Below are 20,756 nucleotides of genomic sequence, written 5' to 3'. Positions count from 1 at the left end.
TCATTGTGAAATAACAATGATGTTTTGTCTCGTTTAAATTGGCCATAGCCAATAATTTAAAAAAAGATTATTAAGTAAAAAACGTATTTTTCTTTATTCACAAACCAAGGTTTTGTGGTAAAGAAAAATGGTTTGAGATGCAGTTTAAAACACAAGAGCTTTGCTGTGGGTCAGTAATTAATACATTTGCAATAACTGTTTAATTGCTTACATTTAGTCTGTAATATTCAGTTGGAGAGTGAAGTGGAAGACGTCTCCTCATTGTGATGTGAGTTATCTCTGCGGGCTCTGCTTTCCTCATTCCTCAAACATGCACTTATGGCAACACTAAATTGCCCACAAGCTCAAATTACCTTAATTGACTCAGTATAATTGTGCAGTTGGTGTTTCATTTTGATGCGTCTTTATAGTTAACATATCATTTGATGTTAGACTGCTGGTTAAATCTGCCAGTCTGTGTCTGGTTATTCTTATTTGACTTTTAGGAGGTAGCAAATAGCCATCAATACCTGTAAATACAATCATTCACACAAACACACACATCTGTTAGTGTTGCTGCCATTGACCAGCAACATCTTAGCTCCTTACTAGAGATTTTAACAAAGCAACACTGCTGTTGAAAGGTTTTTGGACTGAAAATTGGATAAAAGCATACAGCAGGGAGAAACACAAAAATGTACTACATTAAGCATAAGGCTTATCCTTGAATTAAGACAGTAGGTTGGAATTCTAAAATATTCATCAAATCGTGATGCTCATCTCATGCATTATGCAACAATGATTTTCAATATTTTTATCATCCAAATACAAAATACTGTATATTTAAAAATCATTACCAGATATTACTGAATATTAAAAATTACTGCAGTGCTGGAACATCACATTTTTTATCCCACATCACCTCAAATGTGTTACTATACATGCAACAATATATAGGGATTGATTCAGCAGCACAGATTTGTAAGGTGTTCACAGAACAAGTTCAACCACACATGTATTAAACATGAAAATGTTGAGAATGAATGTAAAACCAAGTTTAAATTTGGTGCTGAGTTAATTGAATAGTTGACATTTATATAGTATCTAACAAAATGATTACCAGATGGACAAACAGCTTTGGATGATGCTGTAGAAAGAAAATGTTATACAAAGACTGTTTGGATGAAACAGTCTTTGTATAAAACTAGGTCAAAAACTGTCTCTGTTTACATTTGTTGTTTGTTTGATTCAACTGAAATTAAGACTGAACACTTTATGCACCAATTTGTGGTTTTGTCCAAAAACATCTCTTACGGCAGTTTAAGATTTAACACGAAAGGCTGTGCATAAGAAATAGTAGCAGTGATAGAAAGTGAAAAACTATAAATCACATCCTCTATTCTCAGAATACAGCCACCGCATATTAGCACAGTGCCCAAATACTTAATACAAGACATACATGTCATACTCAGTCAGTTCAGTCTGGGTTTAAAAACATATCCCATTACAATACCACATTCAAATTAGGTATTTTTTAAGGTTTAAAAGCTCTTTAACTCATCATTCATAAGAAAGACCATTGGACCACTTACCTTCTTGAAAATTGCTGCAGAGCAAAATCAGTTTATTAACAACTTATTAACATTTACAACTGCAGACTTGATATATTATTGTAAGAACCATTTATTAATGACTTATTAACATATGTTGCAGACAACTCTTTACATTTGCTTATTTTCTAGGACTCCTAGTGCTACATGCCATATAAAAGTGAAATTATTCATAGAATAAATTCTACTCATAAACTGAAATGTTATCAAAGTGCTCTAACTCAGAGAACAGATACTGTAACTTGCATTTCTGCTATTACATTACAGCAATATAATACACTGCCTCACAGTGAACAATGAATACAGAGAGTTAAAGTTGCATTAAGTGTATAGTGCTGTTTCAAATTCATATTTGTGGTGCTTGCAGGCTTAATTCACCAAACAGACTCATTGGGGACTCTATGAAAATTATTGGGGTGGGGAGGGGGGTGAATCTTACAGTTGTTAAACTGTTAATGTTAATTATGGTGGGGAGGGTCTTGCTTTTTAAAAGTTGGAAATCTAAAAGGCTCATTAGGGACTGTGTGAAAAGTATTGGGCTAGGAAAGGGGAATGAATATTATAGTTTTTAAACTTCTAAAAAGCAAGACCCTCCGCAACGTAATTAACATTTTCTTTTAACCTTCTCCTTGACTTGGAAAAAACAGCAACACTCTTCCCCCAAGATCTCAAAATAAAGTGAGAGTGTTGAGATAGTAGAACTTGTTTCACCTTTAATAATTAAAAGAACAGAATTTAAGATGGTGTAGCTGAATTTATAAACTAATAAGCTAATAATATTTGAATAACCACTAATAAGTGGAATTAGCAATTACTAGAATTATAGCAAATATGACAAAATGGTGAATATTCTAGACAGTTTAATAAACAGTTGCTGAATAAACATTTATTACAGCCAATAAATGGCTGCCACATGCACCAGCTCTCTGCAATCGACTGTTGGTCCTGTTAGTGACTAGTTTGATTGTGATGAGGAAAATAAAGCCCCGAAACAGAGACAGGATTGTTGTCTTACATGGCAAAGTGCACTATTGTAACCCATTGTGTGCACGAAAGCCATAAATTGTATTCGGTCCATTCTTTAAAACTATTATTTTCACAAGGGAGGGCTGAAATAAATGATAAACCTGGAGTAAGAAAAGTCCTCCCCCCCCCAAAATTGAGACAAGCCTCCCTTCAGCAAAGAGAAAAAAATACATAAACCCCTCCCCTTTTCTTACCCCCTTGCCCTAATAATTTTTGTACAGTCCCTTAGTAAGAAGAAAATATTTTGTACTCTGCATTTATCAAGCATGAAATGTGAAAGTTTGAGATGTAAGCAAAAGTACTCATGAATAGCCTCAGAACTCCGAGACATATCCTCAATTTACATGTCAAAATAATGATTATTTTCAACCACTGGGGGCAGCCAAACCGCTGCCAACCACGCAGCAAAATGAGTAGTTCTTCTGTTTGTGGAAAACTGAAAAATATATCTAAGCTAAAACATTTATGGTGGGTGATTTTAAAAATCCACATCAAACGTGTGCCATAATATAACCATTAACAATAAATATACAATCTCGCAGGGGGAGCAGAGGAAGCAAGGGATCTCTGTGCAGGGGTGGGTGTTCATCGAAGAAGGCTCAGTGCAAATGAGTGTAAACATAATCCAAAGTGGTAGATGCTTTTTTTTGGAATGGTGCTGGTCAGTTTGCTCAGAATCCAGTGTGCGACTTTGTCTTTCATTTCTCCCTGAGGAGATACAACACGATGGCCTTCAGGTAGTGTCCGAACGCACAGGCGGAAGACACCAGCCAGTGGGAGCGGAAGCTGGGATCAGTGTTCACCACACATTTTGTCACATCCACCTGTGAGGGGACACAGTAACACAATGAGTCATGCATGTGCCGCAAGAGCTCAGCAAAGGTATTCTGATCCTGATATGAAACAACACAACCAAAAAAAAATAAGAGTGTGTTTAGCAGTAACGAGAAGACTTTATGAACACGTGTTCTTAATTTGAAAATATTCTGAAAATCTGCTGTGGCAAGATGTGCAATTTACCCACAAGTATGTAATTTTCAAAGCCAAATCCCACACTGTAATCTCTGCAATGCTTGCTTCAACACTCTACTTATATAACTAGAAAACTTTCATAGACAATGAAGTAATACAGAGACCACAGTTTACTGTCAGCCCTGACAATAAACACTTCTCCCTCTGCATATCACGAAATGTTATTTAGGTTTCAAGCAGGACATGCTGACATCATCTCTCGGTGTAGAAACATTACAGGTCGAGTTTTGACTGAGACTGTGAAAAACAGTTCCCTCATTTGTGCTTAGGAGGTCAGTTATACAATGCGTTGCTCTTCATTTTGTCACACTCCACTTATCTTCAAAGCAAAACTGACTTGGGTGCAGTGTCTCTTGAGTCCACAGGCGAGCATTTGTTCACTTGTTATGCTCTTTGCAGCAGAGCAGAACACAGACGGAGGCACGATGCCAGGCCTTGTTCCCCCTTGTGCTGGAGTTTCACTTTATTATTTCAGCAGGATTGTATCAGACAGGCTTTTCCCATTCACAGGACTCTACAGAAGACACATCTTCTCTTCCATCTGAAGCTGTGGCTTTAGTTTATGTCTAGTGGTTAATTTTTATGAACCAAAAAGATGTTCGTTAAATTGAAGCAGTATATGTCAGCTGTTCTGGATCTGCTCTACCTCGTGGCTGAGGCATCAGCTGAACACATAAAGCCTGGTTGAGGGTGTAAAAAGTTGGTTTGAAGCTCTGGTGTCTAACAAAGCATATATGCTATCATACTTAGGCCTCAAGGTGGGGCTAATTAATAATATTGAGCTGCTGGCTTGTCCCTCCTCAAGCCATCACAGCTACTGACATCATGAACCTCATCACAGAACTTCATGTGTAAAATTTCAGTTCATTGAGATACATCAGCCTCCAGACCAACTAATATTTATCTGCAGCTGCTAACAGAAACCAGAGGAGAAACACTCACTTCATCATCGCAAAATAATGAAATGCGTCCACTACAATGTCTTGGTACCTCATTTCATTTCGTGGCTTGATTAACCAATCCCAATTGCTTGTGCAAAAAACACTAACAAGCTTAAGTGTAAAATTTGTTATTGATTATGCCTAAAATATTTCAGCAAGGCTGCATGAAAAACAAAAGCAGTATCAAGAAAGTAGTGAAATATTAAAATGGAAAATCCAGAGCAGTAGTTCACTTATTTTATTATTCATGCTCTATAATATTCCTTGTGCTCGTATAATATTCCCATAATATCCTTTTTATAGGAACTTAGAACATACTTGGATTCCTCTATGTAATTCCTTTTTGGACCGCATCTTATACAGTGCAGTACTTTTTCAATACTTTCTTTCTTCTTTCTTTCTGTCATTTCTGACATCAATATATTAAAAATACTAATACTAAAATACCTCACCGGCATGGTGACTACTGTGGAACTAAACACACTCAAGCAGAAACACAAACAAGTGATTGGGTAAATAAGAAAGTTTCCCTTACCCAGCCTCCTCTCCTTTTTAACCAGGAGGTCAGACTCTTGCGGACAAACTCCCCCATGCAGTCGACGATGGTATGAACCATAGCTGGGTGACCGTGGCGCACACAGTCGACTGCCAGGGCCCCTGCCACTGCGTACAAAGAAACCACCTTTCCCCATGTCACACCTGGCGGGAAACACACAGGTTGTAGAGCTATTAGAACAAAATAAACACACAACCATTTATGTCCTCTGTGTGATGTATGAATCGAGAAAATAGTTTGCAATCCAATTATTATTAGATGATTACAGGGTTCTAAAGCAAAATGGAGTAACTGCTCTTTTTGTGGAGTTGGAGCAGAAACGTCTCCGTCAGCAGTACTCTTTAAAGATGGATGAACACATTATAAAACCTCAGCAGCAGCCAGGAATTATGCCTACATGCCTGTCTATACCACAAAGAAGAAACCCAAACCCAAGACTTGGTGGCAGCGGGCAGACAGTTAGATCAGTGAGCAGATCATTTTTCCAACTTTAGCTCACATGTAGAGTGACTCTTTCTGCCGCCACGCCATTTACAGTCAAAGCTTTAGACTATTTTTGTATTGTTTATACAGTATGTCCAACACATACAAACTGAGACTCAACTCCATCCATCCTCTGTAACTGTCATCTGATTCATTCCTAGACTCTTATAAACGGAGGTCATGTATCTCTTTAATGGTGAAAGCTGGAATTTGCAGGATGGCAATCTACTCTGTCGCTTCTTGTAAAACAGCTGTCTGATATTAGGTGAGTTCAGCAGTGATCCAAAAAACAAATAAAACAGAAAAGAAACAGATTTGAGTTCAATAAAATATTTGAACCAAATTCTCATTTGTTTTTCCACAGCTGATTGTGCTTGGAGAGTCATTTGTGGACAAGTTACTAGATAATAAATCTTATAAACAAAATGTGCTAATTTTTCCTGTTATTTTGATATATTTTTGCTTGGATAATCTTACTTTGGTTAACAGCCAGACACATTTACACTCTACAGTCAATGATGTTACACATTGGCATGCATAGACTGTTTAAGGGCCAGGGGAGAAATGGAAAAGGGCCACTTCTTTCAAGGTCCATAAATTTTGGGGCCTTATGAGAGACAGATTTTTAAAAAGAATGGTCAAAATTCATGCAGCAGAGGGTGAAGATATTTTCACATTTAGTTCCCAATATTGGTTGCATTCTAAAAATGCTGCGTCCTACATGACATTTCCAATAATACAACTCAATTGGTAAACTGGTAAATGCCCAAATTTGCCTTTAAAAAAATGTAGTCTCCAAGCTTAAACCTTGATAACCCTGATGTCATCATCAGGGCTATTTTGGACAAAGCACCTCCAGAACCACAGAAGACACTATACTACTGTTTTCACAGGCTGCCGAGTAGAAGCTTATCTCTCATAACTAGTAAACCGATCTTTATGTGTAATATCAGTGCCCTTTTCAGTGTGGCCTAAGATAGGATCCAACCTCAGGTGCTAGCTTGGCTGATAATGAGTTCATTTAAGATATAAGGGTGCCTCTATATAGAAAAACATGCTTCTTGAGATGTAACAGCAAAAACAAAAATGGCAGAATCCCATCAGGTCGCCCCTTCAGATGGAGGAAGTGAGGGTCATGTGCCACTACAGCCCCTTGTGGTAGAAAATCATTCTTCATTTTTGTCACATTTGACTCACACTTGTGTAAAAGAGGTACTCCAGTGATTTCATATTGTACCTCCATAAAGGTGTACCTCCATAAAGGTGTAAGAATTGTGATTTTAAAGATGCAGTCATGGATTTTTTGGCCACTTGGGGGCAGCTGAAACAAGCTGTAAACACAATACTGACATGTTATCACCTTTTAAGTGGATATGGTGAACAGTTGCTTATTTGACATGGAGCAACATTGGCATTTATTTGGAGTCGTGTTTATGTGCATCCAACAAATGAAAGCCCAATATTCACTCTCCTTTTGGCTCTATTCTCCTACACCAACTCCTGCGACAAATAGTCAACTCCTTAGCTGCTAAATGCTTCACTACAGTATGTTCACCACCAGCTAGTCGCTAACTTTGTCTGTCTGTCGTTTGGTGCTGGGCAGGTAGCTTATCATAGCTTTTGTGCTAAAAACAACTACCTCATGTGTCTGGAATCCATGTTGATTTGAGTGAACCCGATAGTAAAGCTGCAAGCCACAAAACAAAAACAATTAGCTAAAAGATGCTAAAACACTCTGGGTGATAATTCTCTTTGTGTTCAACTTAAACATTACACATTGTTATTGATAAGGACAGCTTTAAATAAATGTTTCAAAGAAAGGAAAACAAACTCATCCTATGCAGAATGTAACTTTGCTGCAAGTATGACATGTAGGATGTGATAAGACTTTTTAGCTGTAGTTTATCTGTGTATGGAGGAAAGCAATGTGACATTTGTCTCAGAGCTTGTACACGTTAGACAATTTTGTGGTCATAATCTACTGCTGATCATGACTTCCTCTTCACAGAGTGGCATGTCTAGGCGAAATTTTACATTGTAATCACCGAGGGCTACATGTGCATCTTGTAAACTGAAACTAATGCCTAACAACTTGTTTTTCAAATCTAGCATTACATATAAATCCCTAAATAAACACCACATTTGTAATCATGACCATAAGAGCATGTTTATATTAAGGCTGATATCTGTTTGAATCAGCAGTTTTTCTAAGCAACTCTGCACACATACTAAGACTAACCTGAGTTCCTTCAGTTTGAAGCTGACTTTTAATTACCTTTGCAGCAGATTGCTTTGTTACTTTCCCTGAGGAAAAAGCCAGCTGAGGTTCGTGACTGAACTCTCAGGGTGGGGTCCAAATCTGCCTGTAACAATCAGCCACTCCAGCAACATTTTAACCTAATATGGACTGAATGTTTTCCCTACGGTTCCTTGCAGTGAGGGGATAATGACAGCGACAAAATGTCTCTGACTAACTGGAGAATCCTATCGTCGCCCTACATAAGAGGTGTTTACACAAAAAAGCAGGCCAGAATTGCTTTATTTAGCATGAAAACATTATGAATCTCACTATTAAACAAATGATAAAACATTGGTAGGAGCAGTAGCAGTAGTAGTTCTCCAAACGTTTCATATATATAACAATAAATAATAAAACAGTACTGTATTTGCCTCAGGCTCTGAAGTTCCTCCTTTCCAATGACATCAATGAATAACTTCCTTAAAAGGACAAACATCTTCCTTTTAATTTTGGGTCCAAGTTTGTGCAGGTCAGAGATAAACCTGATAACAAAGCACAAAAGCTGGTTCCCATGAACAGCCCTGCATGAATGGCTTGATTTACAGTACAATAACCAGATTTAATGGGGGACTATACCTGTGGAGAAAATGTCTGCAGCCACAGCCAGGAAGGCGTCTGACACCACGCTCTCCGATGCCACTGTGATGTTGAGCTGTCGTGCTACATTGCGGTAGACGTTGGGACGAAGGTACTCCAACTCATCACCTGGCCAAGATAAAGACGTGGAAATTCAGTCAAAAAAAGTGAATATTGTATCGGTTGTTTGTAGTGCATCCAACTTTGCATTTAGCCCACAGTTAAAGTGAGACTATGTTACCTTTGAAAGAAGAAATAACACATTCTTCCCTTTACAAATGAAAAGCTGAACTCATGAGTAACAATGCACCGTTGCTCAATTCAATTCACTCAGGACTTTTGCTTCTACAGCCTTACTTGGTCTGGTATGACCGTTAGCTTATGGCGGCTCCAAACTTAAGGTAAATATTGCTGTAGAGCAGACATTACTGAGTCAGTTGGCATCTAATAGGCTTCTTCTATGCTTAAGTCATTGAGTCTTAGTTGGCTTCTTGTTACTCTCCTCTACTTATGCTACCATTATGTAGCTTAGCATTTTAGTTAAATATTAGTAGCTTTAGCATTTTAGCCCCTGATTTGACTTCTCTGAGGTATGGACAGGCAGGATTGGCGAGTAACAAAGTACAGTGATGACATTCATCTAAATAATAACTAAAGACACTGAGTGTCTTAGAAAGTTTATAACAGTATTAAACATACATTTGGTTTTGACTTTAATGTGATTCCACCAGAACTTTTAATCCATGAGCTGAAAATGCTGGAACTTCCGATTTACTTGATATCCGGTAAACGTTTAAGAGAACCAAGTCAAAAACGAACTGCCGTAATCTCTTAAAAAATGTTTTCATATGAAGCATCAGAGGTTTGCCAACCATTTGGTAGGACCACAGTATTTAAAGTGATTTGAGAGTCTCCCAGCCGGAAAGTGGTCATTAGAGCCCCCCTGTTTTTACTAAACACAGTGTCCTTTGCTGTTTGATCTGATTTTCCAGTAAATTGCGTAACAAAACTAAAACCAAAACTGGAGGTGTGGTGATAACCACAAATGGTAATATGAACCCTCAGACTGGGACAGCCATCTGTAGTCAGTTTCACATTTCATTCTGGGAAAACATCCAGGGAGGCAAACTAAAATTAAACTGTGTTCCTTGTTTTTCTAGGGATTCCCTGAAATCACGTAAACGTCTTCCAGAGAAAATGAAAGGTAATCCCCATGATACGTTTCAGACAGGGCTGTCAACTGGATTTGATGAGGTCATGAGTACAAGCAGCAACCCCCACCCCCACCCCAATAGACTTGAACATTTTATTGAATTATGATATGATAAGATACGATATACTTCATTGGGTATGTAGACGTGGGACACAGTCCACCACATAGTGGTATTCATTTATACATATTGCACAACCCTTCCATCCTAATAAAGTCACTTGGGAATTATGTCCCTACTGTTTAAGATGTTAATAGAGGAAAGCACAAATTAGTTTTTAAAATGATTGAGTCACCACTTGGGTACTCTATATCATCTGCCAGAGGGTAAAAACTCCTACTCAGAGTGAAGGACATGGGATGGATCAGCCATTATTCTCTGTGCTCTGCTGAGCACAGACTGCTTGTATATAAATTGAAGGGACTGTTGTTCTTTCTTCACTATGACCTTCATGGTGGTCTGAACAAGACAGGCAAGCCTAGATTTTAACTGTACTGAGAGGTTACCATACCAGACCTGTATCCCATACCTGATATACTCTCCAAGACTGCCTGGTCAAGTCTCATACACTCTGAGCCTTCTCAAAAAGTAAAACCTCCATTATAGCCTGGCTGTCAACATGGGCTTGCCAGGTAAACATATATAATTCATTTTTTTCCCATTAAAAAAATCATTTAAACAACACTTGTAAGTTATGTCCCAAAGTTTCTCTAAATGATGATCTCTGTCCTGTCTACACTTTCTTCATTTTTCTTGGCCTACAGATGATCACATTTAAGCACATCTAAAAGATATTGTTTGGCGTCAGTCTTTTAAAACTCCCATGTGCAACTTTATAAACTCTAATCTGCACTCCTGCTGTCCTAATTCCTAAATTCAGTGTCCACAACACAGCTTCAGTTTTTGGCAGGCAGTCCCACTAACTTACCCAGCCACAGGAGCACCGACGAAATCTCTCCCAGCGTCCCACCTGATGCAGCCAGTCCGTGCTCAGGCTTAGACCAGCCTATCCCTGCACGGTTGAGCCTGGAGTGGATATAGTCCCTGCATAGAGCTTTGGCCTGGGACACTAGCTCCTTGTCGGTGGGCGAACGGTCAAACACTTCGGCCGCGAACACAGAGGAGCGGCGCAGCATCTCCATGCCCGTCTCATCCGCCGCGGACTGCGCTGCTCACCTCCCCGCCTCCAGCGCCTTCTTCCCGGGCCCGGCGCACCTCCTCCCCTCCTCCCAGCAGATAGGAAGACTTGTGGAGATGATCCTGCATGAAACAAACACGCGGATTAGTTTGTGGACATCTTATGATAGCCTGAGTAAATCTGTCCGATGCAAACGCAATCAAAGTCTACTGAAGCAGCAGGTTATATAAACCCCTGGCTGGAGAGACAGGGACGTTTAGACGAGGAAAAGCTGGTATAAAAGACCAGAAAAGTTATGCATGAATCCAATAAATTACAGTTAGTGCGTTTATACTCTCTTTTAATGAAGGTGGGGACAAGTAAATAACACTTACCCGAGAATCTTTATGTTAATAGGCTAATAAGCCCCAAATACAGTATGATCCTAGGCTGGCTGCATCTTGACTTGTCATTGAGAAGAAAAGTGGTCTTGATCGGTTGACTGAAGATCTGCTGCCACTCAACGCGTTAAAAAATGCTCTCCACTTTACAGTCTGACAGGCTTTCCTTCTAAGGGCACTTATTGTGGAGTCTAAAGGCGGAGATAAGCAGACCCACACAAGCCCCGCCCCCCTCCAACTTCATCTCTCTCTCTCTCACACACACACACACACACACACACACAGGACACGACCTGACACCTCAGCTGTAAATCAATAACTGGATTTATTAAAGGTGTGCCTGCTTGACAAAATCACCATATCTACAGTCAACTCTGTTCTATTCAATTCAATTCTATTCAACAGGAAACCCACAGGAAGCTTGCGATGATAAAACATTTCTTTTTGTGAGTTTTGCATTTCCACTGATCAAATACAGGCTGCATGTGTCAGATGTATGCAGTAGTGATTAATAATTGTTAGAATGACTCTGCATTGGAAAAATCAGGAGGCAAAGTAGAAGAAGTCCTGTAGAAGGTCCCTGTGTTTAAGTCTAGTTTTAATAAGTCTATTATTTCAGTTAGAATATGCATATATTGCGTATTTCCCTAAATATTTGTGTTAAATAAAATCACCAAATATACTGATTTATTGCAGACATGAGGGGCGTTTCAGAATAAAAAGTATTCCTTGACTTGAATACATGATGGGCACTTAAAGGCAACAGGGTACATACACAACGCACAGTGGGGTAATATTGGGGATTCAATAGGGGCCCACAGCTAAATCTTACCCCGGGGCCCCTGAGGCCTATGTCATGGAGGAAAAATAAAGGATTTAGCAGAGTATAGAAGACTCTAATACTTGAGAAATGGCTCAGTGTGAAGATGTTTTAGAACATTGCTTTAGGGATGCAAGAAGATCTTTCCCCTCACAAACTAGACAAAGGGGATATCAGAATTTGTAAGAAACCAAACTGGAATTTGCTAAATCTCTAAGTGTGAATCACTTAAATTCAATTAAGCTGTATCGAAATGTGTTTTCAACAGTGTTTTGGCTGGAAGACAAAGTTCACTTGTTTAGTTGTTCCGGCCTGTTTTAAGTGACACCCTGATGTGATCCCTCACATGAAAACACTCCACATGACACTGCTACAGACTAACACACACGCTCACTTCTTTGCACAGCACTTCTTCTTCTATTAGTGAATAGTTTTACGTTGTACGGTTTGCACAGGTCAGCCTCATGGAAAACATACATTATACAGTAAGTAAAGCATTGGGAGATGCATGTAAAACCTGCTGATCACTCTATAAAAAGTCCTCCATTTAAAATTTGACTTAAAATTTAGACAGTTTTGGCAGCAGTAAAATATAGGCTCCTGTCAGTGGCCCATTATTTTTGTCTTAACATTTCAGAATGATTAATAATGTGCATATACTGTTACTTCTGATGTTCAGGGTTAGGTTTGGGGCTCGTGACCTCAGTTTTGGAAACCGCTGGCTACGGCCCTACTAGTGTTGTAGCTTTTAATAGGAGGGAATGCGGTGAAAAGACTATTATACTGTATATTAACTCTGTGACATCATTAATCCATCACTGATTACAACATGTTCCTTTCATCATGGTGTGAATGTAAAAATCTGAATCTACAAACTGTCTGTTTACTAAAGGTAGTGGAGTAAATGTAGAAAGTGATAGTATACAGTTAAAAAAGCCAAGTCATAATTACTGGCAACCATGACAACGGAGTTGATGTGGAGATAATGTGGAGCGACGTTACTTTGAAAGATAAACACCATGACAGCAGACAGTCGGCAGCTACACACACCTTCTCCACTCCCTAACACAAAATCGTTTGAATAGATGTCCTTGGCAGATGAGCAATATTGGCATTTCTGGGGAAGCCACCACACCCACTGTACAAGCTGTTTGGACATGCCTGAGGAATGCCCTGCTTTGTCTGCGGCTGCTCGACAGATTTGTAGATCTCTGTTAATAGACAAAGGCCAACTCTTAACACTGTAACTGACAGCTTGATCACAGAAAAGGATTTTTTCTTTCTTTTGTCATCTCCTTCATTTGCCAATATCTGAGCTAAATTCTCAGACTTTCCAGCGCAAAAAAAAAACCCCTCTATAACTCTATCAAAATGACATTTTCATGCATTAGCTGAGGTCTTGTTTACTTGTCTACTGTCAAAACGTTGCTATGTATTGAGTGTGTGTGACAGTAGTTTAAATAGTGGTTTAATGCTATCTGCTTTCCAGCATTACAGCTCACTGTACTTGAGATGATTTCTGTAAACTTACATGTCATGTAAAAAAAAGTTTTGGAGCCTCCGATAAAACCGAACTTTGTCATTGATACAGAACAGAAGAAGTGAACTGATGCAGTGAAGTCATTTCCTTGTATGATTGTAGGATTCACCACAAATAGTTACCTTACTGTGTATTTTTACAGTAACGGCATATTCAAAAAATACAATGAAAGTCATTCTTAATTTATATACTTTCAATCACTGACTTCTGCAAAACTTTCACTTTTTCTTGTTGCTATTTATCTAATCTTGAGGAAATTAACCACTGCAGACTGTTTGACAGCATTATTTGATGATCACCCATTTATTTTGAAAATGCAACAATGATCAAAATTCAGTGATAAACATAATGTTGTGATGACTGTGTGATCATCTAATTTAATAACGTTGTAAGAGAACTGCATTTTGTGTTCAGAGTTTGCAAATGGACGTCAGGTTGTTTCGAATGTGAAGACAAGAGTTGCATATGAATGATGATGCAAGCTGGTGGTTAAAAATGATGATATGGCAACATGTCAGTGTTGTGTAAATATGGGTTTAGTGATTTGGCAAATAAAGCTTCTTGTACTGTCAGACCTTAAAGGAACTTCAGGTAAATATTTAAAGTGTAAGTGTACCACTAGACATGTGTTAAACATCTGCAGGCAAGATGTCTTCTGTTCAATCTGCAACACACAGGACTGTATGTAAAACAACAGCCGCACGTCTTCATTCAAATGAGCTTTTATTTGTTAGGTTTTCAATGGAATAACATGAAGACTACATGAGGGGATCCAGGAGCGAGGCCCTGATGACATGCTTAACAATAAATAGGAGTAATATACTGTTTGTTAACTGTGCAACAGCCTCTTACACACAGAGAATGTCCCGTAGTTTTTGAGATGACCTCCATCATCACCTTATGTTAGTTACAGCTCCAGAGGCGAGTGTAGGGAGGACTATACCATTGGCTTCTCCGCACGCACGCACACACACATGCACACAAACACACACATACACGCTCACACAAGAGGGTAAAGATTCCAGTCTTCATAAAAAATATATACCAAACAATATCATGGTTGCATGTGGCGCACTAAATAACTAACATTAAGTGTCATAGGTGCCTGTTAGCTCAGACCTACACACATCTCCCACATGTCAGATCCCAACAGTCTTACACACAGCGAAACATTAACACCAGGTACAATTAACTTCAAAATATGTTCTTCTGGTTTGCTTTTACAAGAAAAATCTGCAACTTTTACAGAGTAAAACACTACAGTAACCACTATAGTATTTCCTCATGTTGTTATCCCTGTGCAAAACAAAAACAGGATAAATGATTACATATGATATTAAAGAGAGAACGTGGCACCAAACTGACCGTTCTAACCACAAGTATTAAGCAGAGAAGCTCCCTTTTGAGCATTTTGAAACTTCCTTTTTATCCTTCCTTTAACAAGCAAATAAAGCCTCCGAACTGGACTGGCCTCAGTCGCTGATGAAATAAATACTGATTCAGTTCAACACAGGTTTGATTCAGCTCACGTTTCTCTCAAAATTAAACGACTTCTGCTCTCAAACCCATTTTCAACGTTCCATGAACCTTCTTGCTCTCCTCCACCTCACACATACACACACACACCTCTGACTCTTTCAAAAGATGAAGAGAGCTGGATATTTTATCCACATGCTATCCGGTGTACCTTCATTTTCCACTTACTGTATATCATCTGTATTCCTGCTGTAGCACAACGCTGAACCCAACAAAGCTTCAGTTGTAACGTGCTGAGGAGAATAGTCCTTTAAAAAGCCTGAACTGAAGTTTTTGAGTTGGCCCCATACAACAATATTTCCCACAGTATCAGTCTATGTGTATGACTGAGTGCTACGCATGCACAAACTGATCACAATGTACACGTCTCCCTTTCATTATATCCTGTATACTGACACAAATGTTATCATTTACATCATTAATCAAGAAAAAAAAAAACGCACAGATCATTATAATTCATGTTAACACTTCAATCAGTCGCCGCTTGTTATCGTCCAAATCTTTGATTCACTTGAAAAATAACACAGAGCGCGAGACTGAACAGAGTCTATTCTGATGCGCCAGAGGCCCAGCCTCCAGATACACCATCGTGTTTGTTTCAGTTTCCGTTTATCTCCATGGGACCTCCTTTAGGTATGAGCAGGCTCATCCGGCCTGTAGTGCTGGCTGCACTCTTGATCACCTCCATCCATCTGTGAAGAGAAGACAGCGTGTGTGGTCACGTTGGAAGATAAACATAGAAGTTGACGTGTGTTACGATAGAATATATCAGAAACAAGTTGATATGCGTTTACCTTTCAAACGTGTACTCGCTCTCTGCCCGGAAAAAGTAAACATGGGACTTGAATTGCAGTTTGAAGACGTACTCCTTGTGAATGCTGTCCGACTCCTCTGGGGTGCTGACTGTGTAGCCGAGCAGCGGGAGACTAGCCAGCGGGAAGTCATCCTGCAAACACATGACAACAACATGTATTGTATTACAGCTTGTATTCACGCAGCAATAATGAAACTGAGTGAAAGAAAGCACTGGATGTGTTGCCAACCTGGTGAGTCTTGTAAAAGAACAAACAGAAGTTGGTGAAAACAACCCAGAGTTTCTGCCAACCGTTGCTGTTCTTGAACTTCCTCAGGAGGTAGCCTGAGAGCTGGTTCTGCACAGAGGGGAAGAGGAGAAAGTTAAAAAGCTAGACAGAAATAATTAAATGATTATAAGTGATGTTTTATTATAAATTCATACAAGAGTCAGTGATGTGTGGCTGTGTGTGAGCGAGTAAAATACGTCACTGAATACATGAAAGGTATATTGTGCTAATTAGGGATGTTAAGTTTTCATTTACAGAAATATTGCTGATGCTCATCACAACAAATCAGGAACCTGTTTCTGAAATTTTTTAGAGCTTTTAGAGCATTTCAGTCACTTTTCAAGAAATAAAAAGCCAAATGGATATAGATTGGAATGGATGTTTTGTGTGTGGGTGCTGCAGTTTGTTTTAATTTTATATCTTGACATGGGGAGGGTGAAATATGATACAATTAAACCAGTTATGCGTTCTACTGAGACTTGTGATCTATCATGGCCCGTGGCTCTGGTACCTGGTTCATGCGCAGGTAATCAGTGAGAGAGAGGTTCTGGTTTCGGTACCAGCAAACATGTGTGATGGTGTTTGGTCTTTGGCCCTGACCGAGGAGATAGCGAGGAGGCAGCTCTGGTGAGACAGCCGGAGAGCTGAAGACTGAGAGGATGAAGAGGAGAGAAGAAAGAAAAGATGTAGAGACAGAGAAAGGGAAAGGAAGTGTTAGCGTGTTAGCTTGGAGAGGAAAAAAAAGGGAAAAAGAAAGACCAGACAGGAAATCCTCCAGGTCTGTGGAGTGGAAAATGTTAAATGACAGAACATTTCCTTGCATGCACATTATTGAACAGCTATCAACTGCATAAGAAATGAAGAACAAGCTTTACAGGACACACTTCAGTGAAACAGTGGAAAGACAGTCACCAAGAGGAAGAAAAGAGGAAATTAAAGGAAAATTAAAGGGTTAAGAAGAGAAGGTGAAACACCAAGATCCACCACAAAGCAACAATGGGACGTTTTTTCTTGACTCCACTGAGTGATGATGAATGGTATTTAGACGTGTGTGAAATGACCTGAGTCTGTGTTTTGACATATTTATTCAGTGTGTGTGTGTGTGTGTGTGTTTCAATGCGGGCAGAGGAGGAGTACCTCCACAGCCAGGCTATGATCAGACATAGACACGCTGGTGTTGCGGTGCCAGCACACATGCATGGTTGTGTTGGCACGATGGTGCGTCTGCTTATCCAGTGAAGTGCGGGAGGAGTTCATGTCATCCTCCGACTCTTGTTCCAGAGAAACCTCATCAGACGATCCTGAGGGAGGAGGAGGAGGAGGGGAGGAAGGGAGGAGGCGGGGCAGGAAGTTGTATGGAGGAAAGGGATAAACTACACATTTTGATGATTGATGCAAGTGTAAAATTGCCACATAAAATATGCGTTTCTACTCTACAGATAGTCGCTGTTCATCTTCACATAATTCTGAGGTGAGTAGAAGCTCTTACGGTTGGAGTGATCGCTGAGTCCAGCATCGAGGAAGATGCTGGATTTCTCCTGTGACTTCTTGGCCATGTCGATAGCGATGTTCAGATCCTCAATCCACTTGCCCATCTCTACTTTAGAGCTGAAATCACATAGACAGAGATGATGACACAACAGCACACTGAATTACACATTAACTCATGAATGCATTTATACATAAGCACAGCTGAACTAACAGATCCCAGCAGCATTTTTCAGAGTCTGTGTTACATGATGTGACGTCTGCTTGGTTACTGTTAAAGGATAATTCTAGTTTATTACCACACGAGCAGTCAAACAATCAGTTTATCTGTTATGTTTACTCAGCCTTAGGTTTCTCTTCCAAATAATTTCCACTACGTTTGTGGTTTCTTTAAAACCTGTATGATCGTCTGGTTAGGGTTGGCGTGGGTGTGTTGTTTCAGATACCGATGAGACGATGAGATATGATCCATGAGGGAACACTGCACTGCTCTGGAGAGGTATCACAGCAGTAATCGTTTTATCTGTGGTCCTGACGGTTGTGAAGTAAACAGTAAGTAGGTAAGTGTTGTTGTTGTTACAAAGTGATGTACCAGGAGTGTGTTTGAATGTGTTTGATTGGCCAATGCTGTGCTTTGCTGGGTGACGTTGCATTGTGTTAAGAAAGTTGAGCCTGGTTCAACTTCTCTGCCAGACGACAGGTTAATGCTGTGATAAACTGGAATTATCCTTTAGTTCAAGAATTAATCATTTTGATTTTTTATGATCAAAATATGCCAAAAATATATTCCTTGTTCTTTTCACTCAGAGTGAATGTATGTTTTGTTTTACAAGAGGAAATTAATTATAGACTGCTTTCTCTACATTTAACTTTTTTCATTTACATGCTCCTATTACTCATTTATTAATAATCTACAAACATTTACCCCAAAATAACTGATCTCTGTACACATTTTAGAATAACACTCCTCACATCTGACTGGATCTAGTTTAACGTATGATCCAATTCACACGTCTCACCTGGCGGCCACTACGATGGTCCTCTGAGCAGAGTAGATGGTGAAGCAGTGTGGGACTGACCACTCGTTTTCACTTTCCTCAACCTGCAGACAAAAGAGAAAATCAGAGAACTTCAGCCAGATGTCTCATTCTAATGGTTATTTGAAAAACTTTGTTTACAGTGAATGACTTTAAATTGGGAATTGACAAAAAGGGAAACAAAGTGAGAAAGTTTGACTCTCATGTCACAGAGAGAACTCTCTGCTGGAGCATCTATACATCTGAAGGTAAACTGTGGTGGGTTCATGTCCTTTTCAAAAGTTTAGATGTGTAGCCTCTCATCAGCACCCAGACAAAACACACCTAACAGTTTTGGCAAGAAGAGACATCACTATGTCCTGCTTATATATTTTTAGAGACCGCTCATGAGATGGCCATGGTTTATTTTACTTTATCTTATAATTGCAAGCACTGACATGATTCTGCATCTTGAGCAATCTGCTAGGTGTGCTTTCTTTGGCTACGTAAGCATGGGAGAAGAAGGGTAGGGTTTGGGCATCCAAGCTGGCAGAGCTCAGAGGACTTACCGGTGCATCCAGCACTATGAGCTGCAGCCAGGAGTAAAGCAGAGACATGTAAAGTTAGGAGACCGAGGCCCTCCCTTCTCAACACTCTGAACTGATACTGAAAATCCTAGGTTTCATCGTCATGGTGGGATCTTTACGGGACGGATACAGGTTAACGAGGGACAGATGTTAGACAGGGTGAACTAGAGCTTGTGTACTCACTATCATGCCATGAAGAGGCAGCTGTCCGTGCACTTTGAACTGATTGGTCGCTGTAACACCTTTGCTTGTGTAGAGCAGCATGTCTGAGAACTGAAAAGACAGCAGGAACAATAAGTGATATGATTTGTAGTTATTGAAGTTTTAATAACAGTTTCAACAGTTTTATACTAACCAGGAAAAACATTCTTTGCTGCAGCCCTTTCTTGGTGAGCTTGTACAGACATCCCTCTCGTATGAACTCCTGGAACACAACGTGGTTGTTAGATACTGTGTGTGTGTGACACTTTTTACCCAGTTTTGCAGTGCCCTCTACCCTCTGCTCCAGGTCATTGCACTCACCCTGCCTGGTACTGTTAAGTTCTCTATTCCAATCAGGTCTCTCTGCAGCTCTGTTAGCTTCTGGAAATTCTCCAGCCGGATAAGACTGCTCTGGAGCTGTGTAGCAATATCTGCCACCTCCTTCAGAGCCTCTGTATGGAAACAACATTATGAGGAAAAAATACTTACATCAGTGTCTTATAACTCCTCTTTTGTACTGACAACACAACCAAGAAAAGAGGAGTTCTCACATTTTGAAAAGTATTTGCATTGAAAAAAGTTTTAACACTCAAATCTCCAGCAAGAATCATTTGAAGTAAAACTACAAACATCTAACAAAATATCACTACCATCAATGGAGAGGAGCATCAACCTACAGTAAAGCCCTTTTCAAATATGGAACATACAAGATTGCTTCTTCAATCTGTTAGAGTAAAGACTTTATTTAATGAGCATCGTTAGTGTAAGGACTTCGCCTCCACTAAATGTCTTAATAAATCTTCTTTCCAATTTCATAATTTATTGGATAGAAATTCTGCTGCCTATTTTATAATGTCTGACAAGATGTTAAGTTGGGACTCTCATTCAGTTTGTATTTCCTCACATGATTTATGTTAAGTATTTTGCTGGACTTCGATGATTTACATGCAGCATGATAAGTGAAAATACAGGGAGGGAGTCAGCAGATCGGATCTATGACAGTGCAAGTTTTTTTCCACCTACCATATATAAACATAATTTAGACTCATGCGACACAAAATAAATCTAAGAATCATCTCATTCACAGTGTTTTATAGTTTGTAGAACTGATTTTGTTTTCTTTGTGCATAAAAGATGATAATTAAATCATAGACTTATCATATCTCTTAAATTGTGTGTATTTAATCTGTCTCTGTCTTGTGCTGTTGCAGCTTTTAATCTGATGACATTCAGTTTGGACTTGTTTGGACTTACC

General features: G+C 39.4%; 2 protein-coding genes across 3 annotated transcripts in view; both read right to left on the bottom strand.

Annotated features, from left to right (window-relative positions):
- Positions 1-1,644: 1,644 nt before the first annotated feature.
- boka (BCL2 family apoptosis regulator BOK a) lies at positions 1,645-11,421 on the bottom strand. Its single transcript, XM_042415610.1, has 5 exons — positions 11,226-11,421; positions 10,642-10,973; positions 8,503-8,631; positions 5,124-5,287; positions 1,645-3,439 (listed from the first exon to the last, which is right to left on the bottom strand). Exons 2-5 carry the CDS (start codon positions 10,853-10,855, stop codon positions 3,314-3,316), a joined length of 633 nt encoding a protein of 210 aa, XP_042271544.1. The 5' UTR covers positions 10,856-10,973; positions 11,226-11,421; the 3' UTR covers positions 1,645-3,313.
- Positions 11,422-14,297: 2,876 nt separating this feature from the next.
- farp2 (FERM, RhoGEF and pleckstrin domain protein 2) overlaps positions 14,298-20,756 on the bottom strand; it is a 30,664-nt gene continuing 24,205 nt past the window's right edge. For both annotated transcript variants that reach the window (XM_042416433.1, XM_042416432.1), the window contains exons 19-27: positions 19,823-19,953; positions 19,656-19,724; positions 19,484-19,573; positions 18,717-18,799; positions 17,699-17,817; positions 17,347-17,510; positions 16,171-16,278; positions 15,922-16,073; positions 14,298-15,819 (exon numbers count right to left, since the gene is read on the bottom strand). In XM_042416433.1, coding sequence (XP_042272367.1) covers positions 15,726-15,819; positions 15,922-16,073; positions 16,171-16,278; positions 17,347-17,510; positions 17,699-17,817; positions 18,717-18,799; positions 19,484-19,573; positions 19,656-19,724; positions 19,823-19,953 — 1,010 coding nt within the window. In that variant the 3' untranslated portion in view covers positions 14,298-15,725. The remainder of the gene's footprint in view (positions 15,820-15,921; positions 16,074-16,170; positions 16,279-17,346; positions 17,511-17,698; positions 17,818-18,716; positions 18,800-19,483; positions 19,574-19,655; positions 19,725-19,822; positions 19,954-20,756) is intronic.

Source organism: Thunnus maccoyii, chromosome 7, assembly GCF_910596095.1.
Source record: "Thunnus maccoyii chromosome 7, fThuMac1.1, whole genome shotgun sequence".
Lineage (NCBI taxonomy): Eukaryota > Metazoa > Chordata > Actinopteri > Scombriformes > Scombridae > Thunnus > Thunnus maccoyii.
The sequence above is the reverse complement of the archived record's forward strand: the minus strand, read 5'-3'. Positions and strand labels throughout refer to the sequence as shown.